We start from the raw sequence: 21381 nt of genomic DNA, 5'->3' as shown, positions 1-21381 counted from the left end.
AGACATTATTTCCAAGCTTCTTAAGGATGAGAAATATAGAATTCAAGACACTTTTAAAATCCCTGTTGAAATTGTCATATGCACTGAAAAATCAAAGCATCACGTTTCTATATGCAGTATATCTGCATGGTATGAGATATCCTACTGTTGTGGTGGTGCTGTTTTAAATAATGTGTAAAATAGTTCTCATACCTCTGTGTGTGTGCACGTCTTGTTCAGGATGGGAGGTGATATGCTGGTGAATCATTGACTAGAAAAACCTAAAAATACCTGCTTGTCACTGTTCTTGTTCTACCCTTCTGTAGTCTCCAATATTCTTATTTTTTTATTCTAATTTTCTAATGGATAATAATATTCTGAAGCAAATCATATGCAAAAGTGAGACCATTCCCCTGGGGTGGCCTTTTGTTTAATTCAAACATAGAATCACTTTATTTCCCCACTTTCAGGGTTAACATTCTGGGAGGCTAAAAAGGACACCTAAGCTCATGAAAACTGATACAAAGGTCAATTTATTCTCTTCCTCCCCACTGAGTCCTTCATGTAATTAAATGTGCAGTACTTGAAGCTTACCCTACTTGCTACTCCTTTTTTTTGTCGTCTTGATTAAACATGACAACAGATCAATGGGAGAGTAAAAACAGGCCATTAAAAATAGGCACAGACTTAAGCCAAGTGTTCAGTTTCACTATGGAATAACAAAGCAAACCAAAATGTTCAGAATTTTGCTGAAAAGGTTGTTAAACTTGCTGTTTATATGCTATAGTGCCTGACAGATAACCTGGAAATGTTTAATTAAGATTATTTTTAATTGGACAAATCTGGATGTGAAGTATATAGTAAGGGGATGGGTTGATTTGGTTGGGTGGCATTTTATTTTAATGTATTTTTTTATATTAAAGCTAGGAACCTTAGAACAATCAAAGAGGGAGTGGGATTGTGTACTGGTAGCCAGAATATCCAAAGTTGTTGTGGGTAATGCAAACAAATTATGGAGGGAATATAAAATTTCAGTTTTCCTGTGGTTTAGCTACAGAGGAGAAAATAGGGTTAAGGCCTTTGTGGTGGAGCGATGATTATGCACCTGCATGACCTGCATGACTGTGGCTTCTTGCACTGTCATCTCCATCCATGCAGCACTGCAGATGGGCCATTAGTTTGATCTAGCAAAATTATGTTATCAAGCGTTGTACATTTGGCCATTAATTCGCCTGTTTTAATTTAACAGGTGTTTGGAGTATACGCCTTTGTAGGTGATGCAGCAAAGTGAAAAATTCTGGACTTTCTGATGAGGAAATTTAAGTATTTGTACTTTATTTTGTTTTTTAACTCTTTCCTCCACAACTGTTGTCATGTAGCGACAATATTATGATTGCTTCCTTTCTTAATTTAGCAGTCAGTTCATCTTATTCATGTTTGCAGTTCATGCAAGGAAATGGCTTAAGATTATCATAACCGAAAGTGCCAGATACCTTTCCACCATTCACATTACCATTCCCAGAATGGTGGAATAGAGATATGGTCTGTCTGTTTCAAGAAGTATGGCTTTTGCAGGTAGAAAAAGATATTCTGATTTCTCTCCCCTTCATTTTGAGATATTTGGGAAAGGAGAAATTTCTAAAAAATCTGGATGAAGAAAGGAGAGAAAGGGAGGGAGAAAAAAACCTCCCTGGACTGACCCTCCAAATTGAGGTTACTGACTCACGGGCTCTCATACATCAAGAGCTCTGTATTAGGACATGCAAACAGGCCCTAGGGATACTGTGGCATTAGTTTATGCCCTGAACTCAGGTGGTGGTGCTGTGAAGTCTGATGTTTCTAAAGATTACGTAAGGTGTTTTCTGATTAACATGTCCTTTGTGTTCTGTCCCCTTCATGTAAAATTTTGGGTGAAATGACAGCTTGGAGGTCAGTGTTTTGCATCATTCAGTTTTCCTGTCCTTCTCTTTTATTTATTTTGTTCCTCTTGTGCTTATTTCTCAATGCTGTATTGAAATATTAGTAACACTACTTTCTACTGCTTGAACCCCTGGGAAGTGCTAGTCAGAAATACTTGCTGTCAAGAAACCTATTCAAGTCTATGAGCTTAATGATGGTTGCAAACCTACAGCTGGCTAAGGCCATGATGCTGGACAAAATGGATTCTCCTTTTAGTTATCCTTTGAAATGGTCACAAAATAAAAGCCTTTATAAATATATGAAGTTTAAAAGCAGATAGAATTTCTCTTTGCTTTCTTCTGCTCTGTCATGATTTGCAGCTTATCAGGTCTATGGGAGCAGAGGAATCTTATTCTTCCTTCATCTGCCTCCCCTTTACCTCTTTAAGAAGGGTTTGTGTATTACTCCATCACATCTATCACATCTACTTGTGGTTACCCATATATATATTGGGTGTGGATTTGTTTGATTGATAGGATGATAGCAGCCTCCTATTGTGGCTTTCCAGTCTTAACCTTGTTACTTACTGATACAGCAAATTTTAAAGGATAAATATTAGAATCTTTGCCACAACATGATATCCTCACATCTCATGTCCATTGCCACTGCAGTTGGCTTGGAAACTGTGTTTTGCACTAGACTGACCTGCTGAAGATACAAGTGAAGGCTGATGGCTTGTTAACCAGTTGAGACGAACATATGGTTAAAAAAAAAAAAAAAAAAGTATATCAGACACTTTAACTCCTGTTCATATTCCTGCTCCAGCACAAAATGTCATTAAATTGTGATAGTGATTACACATAATGACTACTTGATACTTTGATTTTGCTCCAAAGATCTCTTTCATCTCATCATTATTTACACGTTAAACTCTGCTTCCCAATCTACATTGCTGTCAATTTATATGATGCATATACTTAATTAGCGCTGATTAGGAGCAGGAGTGTGTGTGGGAGAAGCTATTTTGCCACATACAGTCATTTTATTAAGCCTTAAATATTGTGATTTTATGTGACTGATGAATGAAAAAGGTGCATTTGCAGCTTGTTAGGGTTAGCTTGGTTGCACCAATTTGGAGGCAGTCCGTAAAGCTGGTAGGTGAAAGGTACATGCCATGGTTGGAAGCTTCCAGAGAAGGTGCTTCATCTCTGTGTTTGCCCTGGTCTGGCATAGAAGGTGGGAGCTGCAGCTGTAACATTTTAAGAAGCACCAGCAACACAGGAAACAACAGGGAAGGACTTGCTTGAAGTAGATTGTTTGAATAGAAGGCTGAACATTAGGAACTCTCTACTTAAGCCTTTTCTTATATGCTCCTGTATCATCTGCCCAGCCTCAATAACTGAACTGGGAAAACAAACAAACAAAAAAGGCATTGAAAAGAAGGAGTAAGATTTATGGGTGGAAAGGGAAATCTCCAAAGCTAAGTTGGAGTGTGATACAAACCAAAAAACAGGACAAGGAAACAGACTATTTGAAACTTAAAGGTAGGGAGACTTGACAAGTGTGGAAGACCATATAATTGGTGAGAACTTGCCTTCCAGGGCTGAAATTTTTAAGAATATCCATGTTCAATCCTTCAGTCTTGGACAAATGGTGACAAAGAGAAGGTGAAAAATAGTGAACCTAGAAAGTTCCCAAATAAACTGAGTATTTGAAAATGGACATCTGGGATAAAGCAACTAAATCCCTGAGGAACTGATGATACAAAATTAATTTAAAATATTTTTAAAAACTTCTAAAAGGGCCAGACATCAAATGTATTCTTTCCTGTACACCCCACCTGAATGTTTAATCAGGAGAGTACACAGGGGTATTGAAATCATCCTTCATAATGTGAGTTGTGTCTCAACATGAGAGAAAAAGTTATGAAACCATAGCAAGTGAAATGCCTCTTCACAACGAAGCTGACCAAAACAGAATTTGAAAAGTAGCTCACCTTACGCATAAAACATCAGGTGAACCTGATAAAGGAGCAAAGGAAGTATTTAGGGAGGTAAAGCTGTTACAGAAAAGCCACATGAATTTTCTGCGCTAACCTTCTCGACTTTCTCAGTTATGATACTTTCACCAGCACAGATGTTGTAAGGTCGGGGTTGTCAGTCTTTGTTTGGTCTGTCAGCCCAGATGTAGTGTACAGAAGCTCCAAAACTAGACATGTCACACCTACTGCCTGAGAGTTACATGATCTCTCTGGACTGCAGTTCTCAAGTTCTAACCTGCTTGCAAATGGGTTGGTTTCACAGGGGTAGTTTTTAAATCTATTGCCAGGATAGGTGTGCTAAGTTTTGCTGTACAGGTTAACTAGATTAACCCGATCACTCTGTGCATCTTATGTCTCAGTGGGGAATTGAGCCAACCTCATCGCTGTTGTTGTTCTCCTTGGAAGGCAGTTCTGAAGAACAATCCAAAGCTGCATTGCAAGTGGAAGTAATTCTAGAAGGAACTAATCTATTGGATGCCAATGAATTGCCAGCCATGGATGAGATTCCTTCAAGATTATAAATAAAAATAGATGTGTAATTACTTGGAGAAATAGTGACTGCTGTAACCTTTTGATGGTATTGACTTAGAATTGCTGTTTACCTTTCAGTACTTCATGTCAGGCGGGCTTGTTGTTTTACAAGACTAAGGTAGAGAACTATAGGCTAGCATGTCTTAAGAAAGAATGTCTTTAGAATGCATAGGTAAATGCAATGTACTGGGAAAAGCAGTGTGGCACAGCCTTGGCAAAGGAAAGCCATGCCTTGCAAATTATTACGTATTATTTTTTTTTTTTTTTGGGGGGGGAATTGAAGCAGGTGGGTGAGGACAATACAGTCAGTATAACGTAACTAGATCTTTTAAAAGAGTTCATCAAAGTGTCATTTGTGTCATAGTATGAAAAAAAGATGCCATGTAAAAAGAGGTCCTCATGTAGTTTAATGATAGACTAGAAAGAAATAGGAAACATATAACTGATTTTCATGCTGGAGAGAAAACACTGTCAGGGATCTATACTGGTTTATAGGTTGTGATACATATGCATAAATGAACTGAAGAAGGTTATAAATATTAAAGTCTTCTGATGGAACAGTATTCAAGATAGCCCAGCTTGCACATAAGTGGAGCTGGAAAGAGTTAGAAAGATCATGCAGTAACGGGGAAGAAAATGGCATATGGGGAAGAAAATGAGTGCAGAACATTGCAAACAGAAAAGGTAATTCTACTTAGCTATGTAATACTGAACTTGAAATTAGCTGTCACTAGAAAAGGATTGTGACAGACTCTTACCTAAACATCCTTTATCAGCCACTGTTGGAGCAGTTGATGGGTATATGGACGTTTAGTATAACATCGTATTCTACTGTTATGCAAAAAATGGTACTGTGTTTTTTGTTTTTTGTTTTTTTTTTTTTTAAAGAAAGTGAAGACTTAAGAATTATTTTTCCTTTCACTAAGATTTATGTAGAACATTGTCGTACTACTGCCAAAAGCGATAACAAAATAAATGAGCTGGTGCAGCTATTTTTAAGGCATGGTCTTTGTAAAATATTCTGTTAAGGGAAGCTGGAAGGGAACAGATTTGTGTAGACTGAACTTACAACAATGTAGTAAGAGACACATATTGCAGCTACTTTAGTGGTTTAAGTTTTTTACTGGGTATTTCACTTGGGTCAGTCCCTCAGCATAGGTCATTGGGGATACTTATTATACCTTTGGATACGTTTATCAACAAGTTTCTGTTGACCAGTTTTAGTGTATGTAGTTGGAGAATTGGTCTACAGCAATATGAAAGCTGAATCCACAATCTAAAAATGTTAACATTACATAGTTGACTGGTAGGTATTCATAAGTTTGGCTACTGTGCATATTGCTTTATCTAATGATGTTATAAAACCTGAGAGATTTGCTGCAAAGAAGGTACAAGGACTTTTTTCATCTTTGTACTAGAGTGAGGAAGTGACAGATTGTTACTTATATTTTAAATGGCTGGAAAACACGGGAAAGGCTCAAGCACAAATTGTCACTGCATAGTGTTTTAAGTGTTCAAATGTTACTGAAGTTCAGAGAAAGCTGGGGTTTGCTGCTGTTGGGCTTTGAGACTCATGATTGCCTTAATGTGATAAAGGAAGCCTGATAGGGGGATTGAAACAGAGCCCAAGAATTTCTCAGTCACAGCTCAGCATTTCATGTGCTTATTTTTCAGGTAAACAAAGAGGCCTTCAAGGCAAACTAATCTTGTATTTTGTCAAGAGTATCTAAAATGTAGATGTGTGTTATATGCTTATTCTGTAGCCATCTTCATAATATTTTAATATATATTTCTATTCCTCAACTGATTAGTGTGCTAAACTTGCCATTTCCAAACTCCAAATGTTATCTTGGGAGCATTCAGAATGTTAAAATACTCTTAAAGGAATTATTTCTATATTGGTAGTGTCTTTTCTCCATTTTAGATGATATATAAAATTTGAGAGATGTTGGCATTTTATTTTATTTTAGATATATTTAGTTTCTTCTTAAAACCTTTCCTCCTTCAGCAAAACCCAACTTCCTGAGACTTTACCTCTCATCCAGTAAAAGAAATCTCATGGCTTATGTGTATTTTGAAATACTAATATTTTCTGTGCATGCTACATTATATGAATTATGTAGTAAACTTATGACAAAGAGAGTACTAGAATGCAGTTCAAGTACTGAGCATTCCATAAGCTAGAGTTTGTTTGGTTTTGTTAAGAAGCAAAATTAAAATTTGAGAACTTGTTTGAGATCTGCCTTCCCCTCCCCTCACGCCCCCCCCCTCCCCCAGGTGATAGGTAGAGTGAAACCCTTGTTTTGTTTTTGGTGTTTTTTTAATTAAGGTTGCAGTAATTTGTCATAGCTCTAATCTTCTATAGCAATAGCCATGAATGCCAGCACATTTGCTTTCTTTTCGCTTAATGAGATCTGATACAAAAATTAGTACATCATGGTGATCTCAGAAGCAGTTTAAGAAAAATGGAAGCAATAACCAAATGCTAATGATGCTTCTTTTCTTCATTATGCCTTGTTGTGTTGTAGTATTTGAGCTACTTAGTGCCTACATAAGTACTAGTTTTATTTTGATGCTTACTAGGGCCAAATCACCTCAGGAACCTTTCAGTAATTTCATTATTAAAATAGTCAGTATTCTGTACAACTTCTGTTTGCTTTGCAGAAGTGAGACTGTCTGCTTAGATCTATTGGTACTGGCTGTTTGTGCTGACCAGAAGTAATTGCTATGTGTTTTTTTGTGGGTTTCCTACCACTTTTTTTGAACTTTGCATTACTTGGGAGCCATCCATTGAATGACAGGCAGCTGTGCCTTCTTCACTCCATGTTCCTCTGCTGGTGCTGTGTACGGTACGGTGTGTGTGGAAGGGCTGCTCTTGTTCTGCGGTTGGACTGTTGCTGTGACTCAGCCCAAGCCAGCATTGTCTAATATGACAGGCAAACTGTCAGAAAGAATACAGTCAAATGGAGAAACTGCCCCCACGGGCAGAAAAATCTAGCACAGTTGTGAAGTAGCATTAGTGCTGCAAAATGCTTAAGATGTGCTGCATGTTCTACAGTGGTTTAAAAATGGACAGAAGTCCAGGAAATCCAAATGCAAAGTGGCCCTGCACTGAAAGGGTTTCTAACACAGGTAAGGGTTTGCTCCACAGAGCCATTTCTGGCACTGGGGGTTTGCTCCCTTCTGAGTCATTCCCCAGGGTATGCACTGTTTTGCCCTTGACTTAGGAATTTTTTCCATTCCTGCATTTTCCAGTGCCTTGTCTTGTTCTGCTTGTGGGATAGGGAGTCTTTCTTGGTTAAATCCCTTGCAGTTGAGTTTGAGATGAAAGAGGAAGAATCATGGAGAGGAGGTAGGGGTCAGTAAACTTATGCTTCCCAAATGGAAATACACTTACGCTACAATATTATATGATGGATGATGCACCATACTGATACTACATTTTGTCCTTGATGTGCTAGTGGTGACTTGAGACCGTTAAGACTGCAGGTTTTGTTCAAGATTTCCTAATTAGGAAACCATGGCATTCAGTACTACTAATCTCTTCAGTAGTGTCTGGAAGAACTCTGTTTTTCAAGGCAGTGTTGCAGAAATTGCTCTGCTTGTCCTCGTGTTCTGCTTATCTCCATAGCCCTGGTGAGCAGATAGGGCATTTCCCTTTAGCAGGGACTAACAAGTGAGCAAAACAGTGTCTGTATTGGAAATAGAGTACCACCAAAGCTTTGACCTAGTTCTTTCTGCATTTTCTTTTAACACCAAGATATTTGGCAATGTTTCTATGTGTCTTACTACAGCAAAAGCTTGTGCTTTATGTGCTGATGCCTGTCAGCATGTGTTTCAGATCCTCATGCTTCTACTTACTAGATGAGATCACTGATAGTGTCTGGGTAGAAGCTCTGTAGGCTCAGCCCAGCCCCAGCCCTCCATTCTTACCTTTCTTTCCAGGCAATATTGTTTCTCCCAGTGCTGAGTCCATCCAAGGAGAATATACTTTTTGGCCCAAGTGGCTGAGCATGGAGGGAGAGCAGAATACAACTGGGCATCATCCAGATCTTTTCCTCTGTTTTCCTTCTTTCTCAGCTGTCATAGTTTTGGGATAGACCTTTCTGTGGTACATGTTCAATCCTGTTAACAGAGTCAGCTTTCAGCTATGATAACAAAGATTGCTTCCAGGGTCTGGATGCAGGAGCCCACTGAACTTGTAATCATTACTACTGAGAGCTCCTGAAGGCTTCTTGAAGGCATGACAGGAATTAGCTGCCTTCACTTTTGTGGGCCAGTTTTGAGGATACTCAGTAATAACCATGATGTGGAATAACAGAACGGAGAGGTTGAGGTTTACAAATCTCTTGACATTTCAGGGTTTTTTTCCCTTTAGTTTCTTATAGCATAGTGTTTGGAAGGCTTGCTTGGTCTGGTGGGAGGCTTAGCTCTGGCAGTAAAGCTCACTCACTCACCAGAAGTAGAGGTCACCCACATGAAAAATCAGAGAATAACAATCCATCCTAAAAGGGTGTCCTGGCTGTTTTGTGCATCCAGATGAAAGATTTTGCAGGCTCTGGCTTGAAGTGAGTGTTAAAGCTTTCATCTGGGATGTGAGAAAGGTGACAGAGCAGTGACCATACCATGGGGCTTATAATGTAGCTGACTGCTCTGGTCTAAAATATACCTTCATATAATTTTGTGAAGCGTCATGCCATTTAATTACTTTAACTGAAAATTTTGTTCTGTTTTACTTTTATCCTTGTATGGAAGAGTTATTTTTGGAAATTTTGAATCTTTCCTGCACAGGTCCAATGAGAAGTATGCTAGCCTTTGCTGTTGTTTAGTTGTAAAACTACTGTCCTGTTAGGTCATGATGAAGGTGGCTAGCAGGACACTAGAAGAAAGCATTAGGTCAGCCGCAGCATTTGCAGACAAGCCCCAGACCGAAAGCTGTTAGGTCTCAGCCAATGAATCCTTCGAAGTAATGACTCTGTTTAAGGAAAAAGTGATAATTTTGTAAATCAGTCGAAAGCATATCTATACAAATATTGATTAATTCAATTTTTCAGAACTCTGTGACACAGGTAATTATCTTTGCTTCTCTTGCTCATAAGGTATTTCTGTAAGGGGAAAAAAAAAGCCCAAGGCTCTTCTCTCATTTCTCTCTGGTTGCTTTCGGTGTTCTCACAATATGTTCTTTATGATAGAATAAGTGGAGCTGAGTGTATGCATTGGATCTTGCTTCAAGAAGCAAAGATGCACATTTTTTGCCCCCAAGTTTACAATTATTTAATTGTCTTGTTTTCCAGTTTCTCTTTGTTTGCTTAAATAAGGAAAAAGAACCTCACCTACACATCTTACTCTGGTAGTTCATAGCCAAAACTGGAATGCCTATCCCACATGGATATCTACCTTTTCATTCAATCCATTATTGAACACATAATTAAAAGTGAGCATTTAAATCACTAACATATTATTCCTTTTTAGCTGATTAAGGACTCCCATCACTTGCATCTATTGCATTTGCCACTCAGCATCTGTCTGTGGGCTGAGGTCTCTATAGTGCACTCCACCAAAACCTACACTTCTCCCCCTTCCAGAGATACAACTCATTTGTGGGTTCTGCTTCTTTTTATGGTTTCACCTGTGGACCTTTTCTTTTAATTGTGGAAGCCTGCTTTGATTTAATGGAAGTTTCTGTCCTGTGAGAATGATAATGTAGCACTGCATGCTCTTTTTTCTGTAGTGATAATTTTTTGTAGGCAAAAACAATTGCATACTTAATTATCCTCATTAGTGGTTCTGATTTTGAAACTGATTCAAATGAATACCCCTTTGGCATAAAAGGTTGAGCACTGGCACATTGAATCAGAGTAGTAATTTGAAAAAGCATAATTTATTTTTTTGTTCCTTTTGGTGGACATGTAATTTTATGCTCTTTAGCCCTAAAATACTGGCTACCATTACACAACACCCTACATGGGAAGCAGTTCTGCATTGGGGGATCATATACTGTGGAAAGAATTTTGGCTTTCTGAGTTATGCCAATTATTCAGTGACATGCATTAAAACTGCAAAAATGAACCAGTTTATCCATACTTGCTGTAGACCATACTCTTCTTTTGTTTTTTTTTTTTTTCCATTGCTTTGTAATGCAGTAGCAATCATAACAATCTAAAAGATTGCTTCAACATTAACAAGTCAAACATCCAAGAAATGCCTTTTATTTAAAATTTTTATTTTTCCACATTAAGCCAAGTCTCTGGGATGACTATTCCACAAAGAGAAAGCAAGGAGGGTTTAGGTCAAATTCAGAGAGCTTGGGTTTCAAAGTGCCACTCTCAGGTGCACTGAGTCTGTGCCCTTCCCCGACTGAGGCTGAGGCTCACACCAAGCCCAGCCTGTGAAGGACGATGAGCAGCTCACCCATGCAAAGCCCATGTTTGGACAAGTTGGTGTTTTCAGTGGTGAAAAAGATTCCTAACACTCCTTCTTGTTCACTGTTTAGGAGGCCTCTCTAAGAAGTATCAAAAAATTTGCCTTGTCAGAGCAATGGATGCTTCAGCATTTGCTGCTGGAAAACATATTTTTCTGGGTGGAGTGTGGGGGGAAAGAGGTTTTTCTGCTTATTGTTCTAATGAACAACTGTGATCTGATGAGTGAAGAGTCATCTTCCTTTTTGTAGATGTCAACAACTGCAGACAAAAAGCTGGGATTTTTTTTTTTCTGCTTTACTGAGCAGTTTACAAGAAAGTAATGATAGAGGGGGTCAAACCGTTTGATAGAAAACAAATGTTTTTCCGTTGACTCCATTGCTGACTTAAAACTGTTGTGGGTGGTGGTGTTTAATTGGTACTTTTATTTTTACTAGTGTAACAGTTTAATTTACTCATCTTTTTGTTAATTATATTTGTAATCTCAAACCAGTTTGTGCAATTGATTTTATTTTGTTTTCCATATTAAAGCTATTTTGTGTTGATTTTAGCATTCTCTTATAATTTCTCTTTAGTGTTGTTTTCTCTTTTTTCCCTTCTTTTAGTTCCTTTTGGTAAGACTTACTTTGGTGTCTGGTCAGAGCATCTTTATCTAGTGCTGTTTTCCTGTTCCCTGTTCTTGAAGATACCTATCTTGCCTCCACCTGAAACACATTCCTTGTGTGAGTTGTGTTTTACCCTTCCTTCCCTCAAAGAGAGAGAAATATTCAATCCTTAACAATTTAGAGGGGCATGTGAAATTCCTGTCTGGAGTCAGAATCAAAGCCAAAATTGTAGAAGGGCATTCATCTTACCTTTTATAAAATTTATAATATTTATCAACCTTATATGTTAATCATTAGATAAAACCCCTAGAGGGAGACATGATCACAGATGGATTATTGTAATGCCTCATCACTCTGATCTTTTCACAATAGCTGAAGTAATTTCTCTAGGTCAATTGGCATAGCCTGTTACTTGAAAATTGATTAGTGATAACAATGTTATTGTTTGTAGGTGTCTAATCACTTTTTTCTTCTTTTAAAATAAAGACCTTTTTATTATTATTTTTATTTAAAATTTGGCAGGGGGAGATGGAGGAAAGGAGAAAAGACCTAGCTAGCTTCCCCCCTCCCCCCCCCCCCCAAATTTGTGTCATGGTGATACATTGTGGAATCTTGGGGGAAAAAAATAGATTCATCCTAGACAGTGACAAAACTTGCTAGCATTGCACCCTAACACTGACCCAGGCTGTCTTTCTCTGGCTGTGTTCTGCACTGAGTAATCTGCATATATGTGATTGCATTTGTAGTGCTTCTGCTACTTGTTTGAAAGACACAGAAATGCACTCTGAAATGTTTCATTTATTAGTTCTCTGTGTGTGTTTGTACAAAAAAGATTATCATAGCATACTATATTATTTGGATGTCGACGAGGTAATAAACCTGTAGTGTGATTCTGTTAATTTAGTTTCCTTAAACGTAATTTATTGCTTAGATATCTTCAGCCATTTTCTTACAAATGTTTTGGGTTTATTTTTTTTATTGTGTTTTAATTAATTCCATTAACTTGTCTTACAAAATATTTGTCTTTTATCTTACAATGAATAATCAATATTTTATTTTCCTCTGGTAACGAGCATTTCTGTATTTTTCACTGGCCATATGGAAATTGGGGCTTAAATTCTGTTCTTTAAATTTCTCAATTGTTTTATTATATTTGAGTCCCAAAATGTCACAGAGAAGTTCAACCTCTAAAAAGCAAATGTATATTGTAGCAATGTCAAGTGGAATATTCTCCTGTAGATATGCATAATTTTTTTCATAGCTTTAAATAAAACAAGTTGTAAAGGCATTCAAAACAAGGAGAAACTCTACCTAATAGCTGTATGCTTTTAAAGGTTGTGATCAAGATGACGTTTCTTGCTTCCTTCCCATTCTGGTTGTAGGCTGGTGAAAAAGGAGCTGTCTCACTGATACCACATCTCATGAGATATGGGATCCTGAGGAGGTTCTTTAAAAATGCCTCCTTGAATCTTAGCATCATTCTGACTTCCGCCAGTCTTTATAGAGGATGAAGGCAGTGGGTTGATGAACATTGATAATATGCAGCTGTGGCCTTGCCTCAAAGACAGTGGGTTGATTGACATGGATGATGTGCAGCTGTAGCTCGTTCCCATTAAGTGGTTAAATATTACTGAGGATTGTGGGTTGGGTGGTTGGATGGAGAGGAGTGGCCTGGCCTCTGGAGGAAGGAGAAACAGTATGGACAGTAGAATCTGACTGAAGGTAAAAGCCTTGTTGTAGTCTACAAGTTTTTTTGTTTTGCAGCAATTGGTGCCCTGTGTGAGGCAAGCTGAGTTGGAATTTTCTTCCTTTTCCTTCCGCTTTAGCAGATAATGTCTTTTCTGCCTTTCTCTTCTCCTCCCATGCCTTTTTGGGGGCGAAGGGAAACATCTTTATTGTCTTTGCTATTAGTCTACTATCGCTTGTTATGTGCTGTGTCCCCCACCAAAGCAAAATCGAAACCACAAAAAAAGCCTTGTTTTAAAATTTTCTGAAATGGGGAGATGTATTGTGGAATTGCTAGTGTGAGGGCTAGCAAAGGATATGATGCTTTTAGACTAATGCGTGTGCCAAAAAGCCTGGACCTGCAACTGTAGACAGCAAGCATCCACCCAGAAGCTAAAATTATTGGGGTAGCTGTGCTAGCCTTCTTCAGTTACCTGAGGTCTTTGAGAGAGTTGTCCTAATATCTCTTTAAGTGGTAGAGATGGAGGACCAAGTGAAGTGAGTGATTTGCCCCAGATAATTGATGTCTAAACTGCATTTAAGCTGTGTTTGTCATCTTATGTTAGCTGTGCAGGAGGCTCAAAAAAGCTGCTCTCCTAACCTAGGCACAGTGCCTTGGGTGTCTCAGGAAAAGGCATCCTCCAGAAGGCGTGCAGGCTGTTGATTTTTTTTTTTTTTTTTTTTTTCTTAAAATGTGTTTGAAGCTTGATGCATTGATGAGACTACCTGGGATCCTAGTCACTTCACTGATGAAGGGAATGTGTCTCATCCTGCTTTGCACCTGCTTTGTGTGGGTGAAAAGATGCCTGCAGTGAATTTTCCCAACTGTCAGCTTCTGCTGGAGTGTGTTGTCGTGTCATGGTACAAAGTGATCCCAGGTGTCTACAATTCCAAGCGCAGACTGCAAGAGTCAGCACCAGGAGGGAGCTTTCTGAAAAATCAGTGTTCTTGGATAACTGATTTCTGACAGAGGGAAAGTTTAGACTTTATACTATTCTTTTTTAATTTCAATTTTTATGTTTTTATTATATTCCTTGGGTTTGCTTCTAGGTTTCTTGTGTTTATCTTGCTGGTATTTAACAATGACCAATTTTTAAATTTTAAGATGACAACTTGTATGTTTTATTAAATCTAAATAAAATACTTGATTGTTCCTAGTTCATGTCCACAATGTCACTGAGGAGATAAGGACATGAAATATTAATGTCCAGGGCTGTGTCAAACCTGATGTTTTACTGTAAGATAGTTACGGCTATTGCTATAAACCTGCTGTGGTGCAGGAGAGTAGTCAATGCTTAATTACATAATTTATTTTTTCTACTTTGATTTTATTTTATCTAAATAATCTCGGTGGTCTCATTGCTCCAGACTTTGATTAATATCTTTTATTTTATCTATATAAATATTTCATGCTGGATTTGATTAATCAAAGGGATGAGAAATAATTTTTCCTTTGTTTTGAAATTGTTACTCATTTAGGACCAAACTTTCCCCTTGCATAAGCATTACAGGAGTATTATTTAGCCTTTGGAAAGGACAGGGAAGGTAATTGAAATGTAATTATCAATTCACTGTTCAGAGACATTTTGTTAATATTTTTCTATACGTTGAGTTGTCTATTGCCCGAAGTTTCTTCAGTTCTTTTTTTAGTTTTTTTCAGTTCTTTTCAGTTTTTAAGCAGTCAATCACAACATGGAAAACGGGCTTTGTAAGAGTGCACGGCACAAAAAGCCAACTTCAAAAATAACAAGTATGTTCCTTAAACTTACTAAAATATGAAAGAGAACATGATGAAAAGGAAATGTGCAACACCAAGCCTCTGCGTTGCATTCTGGCACAGTTGTACAGATACAGATTTTTCTAATGTTACATGCAAGCTCCATGAAAGTTTTCACTTTTGGTGTCGTTATGGTAAAGCTTCTTAAAGGTGAAGCAGTCTGAAGTGGGGCGCAGGTAACAGTGGAGGAAGGGAAGAAAAGGATCTCCCTTTGACAGATAGTTTCACAATTCAGTTTTGCATGTCATCTTTCACCTTTGTCGCAGCTGATGCTGATCCTTCAGGACACAAGATCCTATGCAGAGCAAGCCTGAGCCTGTTCCAGTATGGTAGTTTAAATGTAGCAATTTTTCTCTTATGACTTTGTGACATCTTTTTACTGGGCAGAAAGAGTAGCATTGTGAAGCACCAGTTTCAGCCTGTTCTGTCTTGTGTAACATACAATGAGGACTTAACAAATAACAGCCTTAAAGGGAGAAATATCAGGAATGTTATTTGCTAGGCTGTTATAGAAGACCTTCAAGTCCACAATCTGTATATATGTAGGAACTACAACACCCTGAAGATGTGGAGGAAGGTGTAACATGCCAGAAGAGAGTAAAGGTCACCTCTGTACAATCCAAAAAACCAAGCCCAATCCAAAAAACTATGCCAACAGGTAGAGGTATAGCAAATGCAAAGCCCAGCCTAGCTCTTTATACCGGTCTCTGTCCAGTCTGGTTACATCTACCTGGACTGCCTAGACAGTGCTCATTCTCACTTTCTGAGTGTGATCGACTTGCAGCCTCACCCACCAGCTTGTCACGAGATAAGCCAGTTTACTTGATAGATTTCTTAAGTGCTGAAAGAAATTTTCTATCTGACTGACATATTCAGCACTTTGCTAGGCACAATGCGGCTGCACTGTCTCCCCTGAAAAGCAGGAACCTCTTATACTTTACCAGTCCATCTTATCACTTCATATGCTTGAATCTAGGGAATTTTGACTAAACTTGCAAAAAATGTTTCTCCCTCCCTCCCATTGTAAGTGTATGCATAAGACAATGGTATCTATCTAACCTGAGATTCAGTGTCTGTTGTCCTGTGTCTATTGATCTGATAAGCTGTTTATGTGCTCCTTTAACCCCACGGTTAAGGGCGCAGGTCTTCACCTTATTGCCCTGAGGTGCTTGCAGGTGCAGAGGATTTGTCCCCTTCTCATTTCAGTTGTGGAGTCCGCTGAGTGCTGCTGGGGTGCCAACCTCTTCCTGTTTCCCTCGGGTATTATTGGTTTCAGAAGTAAATAAATCTTATTCAGGAGGAGTCTTTGACTTTCATTCCCTTGAACTGCTAACTGACATCATCTCTTTGGAAATGCTGATGTCACCTCTGTCCAGGCCAAGGGCAGTCACTCAGCCGCAGGGCACCTCCGCTCTGGCCTGGAGGTGCCGCGGAGGCCGCTCTTGCAGAGCAGGCTGTGGAGGTAGGCCTGTGCCTCTTTGCTTGGGCCCTCACGGTTTTAGCCATTGCTCTGGAGACAAAATACTTCAAAAACCTTGTTTCAGAGCAACACTGAGGCAGTTGGTAGAACAACCTGTGTGATTTCCCTGCCCCCCCCCCCCCCCCCCCCCCTTCTTACTTTTTAGCCCCCATCACCCCCCCTGGTTCTTCAGGTATTTCTTTCACTGTTACGTACATACAGCTCTCCTCAGCTTTCCCTACTGCTGTCCCTTGCAACTTTTAGTCTGAGGTTGCTTCTGCTTACTGTAAAATATGGTGTTTAATTGGATCATATTTTAACATTAAGTAATATATAATTACATACTGTCTTTGACTTGTCTCAGTTTCAGTTAGGTTTTGATATATCGCTTGTTCTGTTACTCAACTAATCACTTTCTTCCCATGGAATGCTGAAGAGAAATATCTTTTTAATTAAAGATTCTGAAATCCCATTTTTGTTGTTGAATGTATCCAAGTAGCTTACACACTGTTTTCCACCACAAAATGCATCTGGATTGTCAGTACTGTGTATATCTGTGTGTATTATAGCACTGAAATTATTTTCCAGGGCTCTTAGTGTGTTTGTGTCTGCCATTAAGATGAATGTGTACCAGATGCTGTTTTAAAATGAAGCACCATTGTATAGGCTGATGGATGGAAAGTTTGTCAAAAGTAGTGAAAGCTTCTACAGGGGATACAAAGCAGCTGGAAAAATTCATTGTTATGTGCTGCTTGTATGAGTCTCTAGTTCAGCTGCACTGCATTTTGATTAGGAAGTTAGATTCTATGGTAGCGTCAAACATGGTTCCCGATATTCTCTATTTTTATGGCATTTGCAATTTGGTATTCACCTCTTTATTCTCAGCCAGCAAACCTACTAGTTTTATGTGAATGTCTGTTAAGAAGCAGTATAGCACAATAAAAGTTGGCAAATGTGAGCTGTATTTATTACTTCTATGTGAATGTCTTGTTGGCCAATGGAAATTAAAATGCCCTGTTAATTGTTTCACTTGTATTTTTAGAGAACAGCTTGTACAGCAGATGAACAATGCCAAAATTTTTTTTAGTTCTCTATTATGCTACCAACAATACTGATCTCTTGCTTCAAAGTACGACTATAATTAGAAATGCAATTATGTAAAAGTGGCACCATCTTATTCAGCCCTGCTTCTTCCTGTGCTTAGTCCTATTATGCCTATTTTTTCTTTCCAGATATCCAAGTTTCTCCTAGGGTTGTGCCAACTAGGAAGAATTTGTTTCTTCTGAAGGACTTTATTCTGTACTAGCACCTGTCTCATTTATAAGTGGGGACTTATCAGCTTCAGTGCTGAAATGTCTTCTTTCAGAATCTCCAAGTGCCTTTCATCCTGCTCTGTGATGCCCATATTTCTGGCTGCCTCTTGCATGCCAGACATCTTTCCCTGTTGCTTTAGGAGGGGCTTTCCTTTTATATTTTTCTTTTTAGGGATTCCCAGAGCCAGTTCTGCTCTCTTGAGGTGGTCTATCCTGATGGTCAATGCCAAGATAATATTGAGAAGATACTATCTTTCCAGCTTATATCTTCTCAAGATGTCAAAAGAGAGAAGGAAAAAATTAATCCATTTTGTACTCCAAGCTGCCATAAGACTAAGTGGCAGAGGTAGACAAGGCACTTCATGACTTAACATTGGGATTGCAAGTTATTTCTTCAGGATAATAGCATCCACCTTGTGCAAATGAAAGTTAATCTTGAAATCTGTCTGAATGATGCTCATTTGGGCTTGCTGCCCTATGGTTACCTTTTCAAAAACTTACTCCTTACCAGACTTGCTTTAGAAAATCGTGTCAGCATCTACTGTATTCAGGATGCAGTGAAATATGCGTTTCTGTGTTTGTGTCAAGCACAATTGGCAGGATTTTTTACAAGTCAGCAGTATAGGCAAATGTGCAGCAGAGTGGTGGTATTGGTAATGTCTCCTACTGTTCACTGGAAAGTAAAAAGTATGCTTTATGCTGATATACCCTCAGACAGAGAGGGTTAGGAAGGTATTTTGGATGAAACATTGGGGAACCTTCAAGCCACCTGGAGCCTTCAAGCCCTCCGGGTGATAGCTGAATAGCCTAGGGCAGAAGCGTTCAGAAGAACGAGAGCTCATCTTGTGCTCTGACCAATACTGACTTTTTTTTTCCAATGTTACGGAATCTGGGGTTAAAGGTTGGGAGTGGGACTATAGTCACATGGATGGAAGAACCAAGATCACCATAAGCATGCTTTGTGCCTGGGTTTATAGGTCTTTATTAGAAAGACCTGAACAAAGTATCTAATGTATTTGTTAAGTTATATCTATATTAAGTATGGATACGTATTATTAAGGAATTATGGGGATTTTTTTCATTGGTTGTTCAGTTCTTTTATTACTTTATAAATCATTTCGCCACGGAAAGACTGTAAAAATACATTTATAAATGCTAACAGAAACTGCCTGTGTTCCAGGTGGAAATTTAGTTGCTAGAGATTTCATGGAAGTAGATTACTGCTGGATTTTTGCTGGCTTTACAAAGAATGCTGCATCAGCAAATGCAATAACTATCAGATCTGTTTCAGTTTGCAAAGAAAGGGATTTCCCATTTTACTTTTGGATGTAGACCACTTAGTGTGTTTAATCTGGTGATGTTTTCTTCTAAAATGAGAAACGTTTTATTAGAGATTGCGTTAGCATCCTGATGTTTTGATTACCTTCCCTAGGCATTGTGTTTGATCTTGTGGCAAATAACAGTCAAATTGGTTTGTGTAGCTGCAATTTCTGAAGTTTTCAAGGTCTGTTCTTTTTCTTTTTTGTCTTACAGTTTTCAGTGAAGATCTACACGCCAGTCTATATTTTGTCAATGCATCTCTGCAAGAGGTAGTGTTTGCTAGCACCACAGGGACATTGGTACCCTGTCCAGCAGCAGGGATCCCCCCTGTGACGCTCAGATGGTACCTAGCAACGGGCGAGGAGATCTACGATGTCCCAGGGATCCGCCACGTCCACCCCAATGGCACTCTCCAAATTTTCCCCTTCCCTCCTTCAAGCTTTAATAACTTAATCCATGATAACACTTACTATTGCACAGCTGAAAATCCTTCAGGGAAAATCAGAAGTCAGGATGTTCACATTAAGGCCGGTAAGTATAGCCTTTTATTGGGTTCAAACAGGCTTGAGGAGGGAGGAAGCTTGGGTGTTTCAGACGAATAGTAGCAGCAGCTTTGAATCAAAGATGGGCCAGAGGTGTAACCTCTGAACTCTTCACAATATTAAATAAAATGGTGGATTCTTCCCTCTCCCCCCCAATTTGGATTATTTTGGTGCTGAAAAGTTAGTTTTTCCAAAGATCATAATAAGTTGAACTTCTGCACAAATATAAGGAAAAAGGAATTAATAATGAAATCATTAATCAGACCATACTTACTTATTAAAGAGCTGGGAGAGAAAAAGATGCAGTGTTTAGATTTTGTGTAGGGGCTGGAAGAAAAGAGGAATGCTTGCCTAATCACATCCTTTCTGATTTGCTTGTATTCATTTGTGCTTTGTGTTGAGAGAGAGAAACTTGTCTCCTGTGTAACGATTCAGCAACTGATGTTGGTCCATACGCAGTGCTTTCATTTTAAGCTAAAAGATGCAAATGAGCATAATGGTTTTGCATCTGTTTTCTATACTGACTGTGTGCAGATTTGGTCAGCCAGTGGAGAATTAGAGTGGGATCAAAATCAGGCCTTTTGTTACAACACATAAACACATGATTGCATAGTTTTTGAAGGTCTTGTCTATCCTCTTCAGTTAATTAAAATATTCAAACAAACAAACAAAAGCTAGTCTGGGAGCTGACCCTTGGCCAATGCAAATCCTCATAACCTCTTTGTTGTTTTTGGAACTATGCTAGTCTTTTCTTATCTTTCCTTTTGGAGATATGCCTTCTCAGGAGTTACGTAGGGAAAACTGAACAATTAGCAAGTAATTTGTCCACAACTCTCTTTAAGAGAATGTATTCTTTTCTTAATGATAAATTAGCATTCAGAGATCTGTAGTTTGTAGACAATTAGAAGATGAATAAAATACAGGTTTCCATGAAATTCATGTGTCTTACTAAAATTTTAGTCTGGAAAAATGGGTGTTCTTTTTTGTGTAAGAAGTGACTAGTAGAAGAAAGTTCACGTTATGTTTACGTGGATTTTCAATAATGGTGCATACTGCTTCTGCAAATGTTTAGTTGTCCACAAATCAAAAAAATTTGCATACCAAAGATTCATAAGAATGCACAGTAACAGACTTGATGTTTTGAACTCCATTCTGGGTTTTGTGCTTTTGGTTTTACTTTAATGGATTTGTGGACAAGTTGTCTGGCAGAATTGTATTTGGAGAGGACACAATATTATCTTTTTTTTGTCCTTTGTGGATTTGTTAATGTGTCTCAATTTTGACCATCTTTTGATCAGCATATTTGCAGTATTAGTTTCCATTTTTTTTGTTTATTAGATAAACTGATATGGTAGTGTAGGGGAGGTTAAAACTTGCAACGTTGCTAGCTAAGGCTCTGAACTGGTGTTCGTTTAGTTGTAAAAGCATATGATGTGGATGACAGAATGAAGCTGGGTCTGTTGCTCAGCATTGACCCTTTTATCCATGGAAACCCCAAAGAAGTCCTCCTCTGCTTGAGAAATGAACTTCACAAATAGAAGAAAGACCTGAAAAAAAAAAAAAAGGCTTTGCAGTAGGTGGCTGTATCTGCTTGACTCATAAACTGATGACTCTTTTCAGCCAAGTTAAAAATGTCCCTTTCTCCTTTTTTCCTTCCCTTTTTAGACTTTTGCCCCTGATTCATTCATTGTTCCATATGATTCAATCTCTCAGTTAATCTGAGGTTTGGTTAAAAAGTTAAGCAAATCCCCTTCCTTCATATGAACTGGTA

The 21381-nt window shown here is 38.4% G+C and overlaps 1 protein-coding gene across 3 annotated transcripts in view; it reads left to right on the top strand.

Moving 5' to 3' along the window:
• The window catches only part of DSCAM (DS cell adhesion molecule), a 467719-nt gene that overhangs the window by 53387 nt on the left and 392951 nt on the right, over positions 1–21381 (top strand). For all 3 annotated transcript variants that reach the window (XM_040585109.1, XM_040585110.1, XM_040585111.1), the window contains exon 2: positions 19282–19599. In XM_040585109.1, coding sequence (XP_040441043.1) covers positions 19282–19599 — 318 coding nt within the window. The remainder of the gene's footprint in view (positions 1–19281; positions 19600–21381) is intronic.

The sequence above is a fragment of the Falco naumanni genome, chromosome 2 (genome assembly GCF_017639655.2).
Source record: "Falco naumanni isolate bFalNau1 chromosome 2, bFalNau1.pat, whole genome shotgun sequence".
Lineage (NCBI taxonomy): Eukaryota > Metazoa > Chordata > Aves > Falconiformes > Falconidae > Falco > Falco naumanni.
This window is presented reverse-complemented; position numbering and strand designations above follow the sequence as displayed.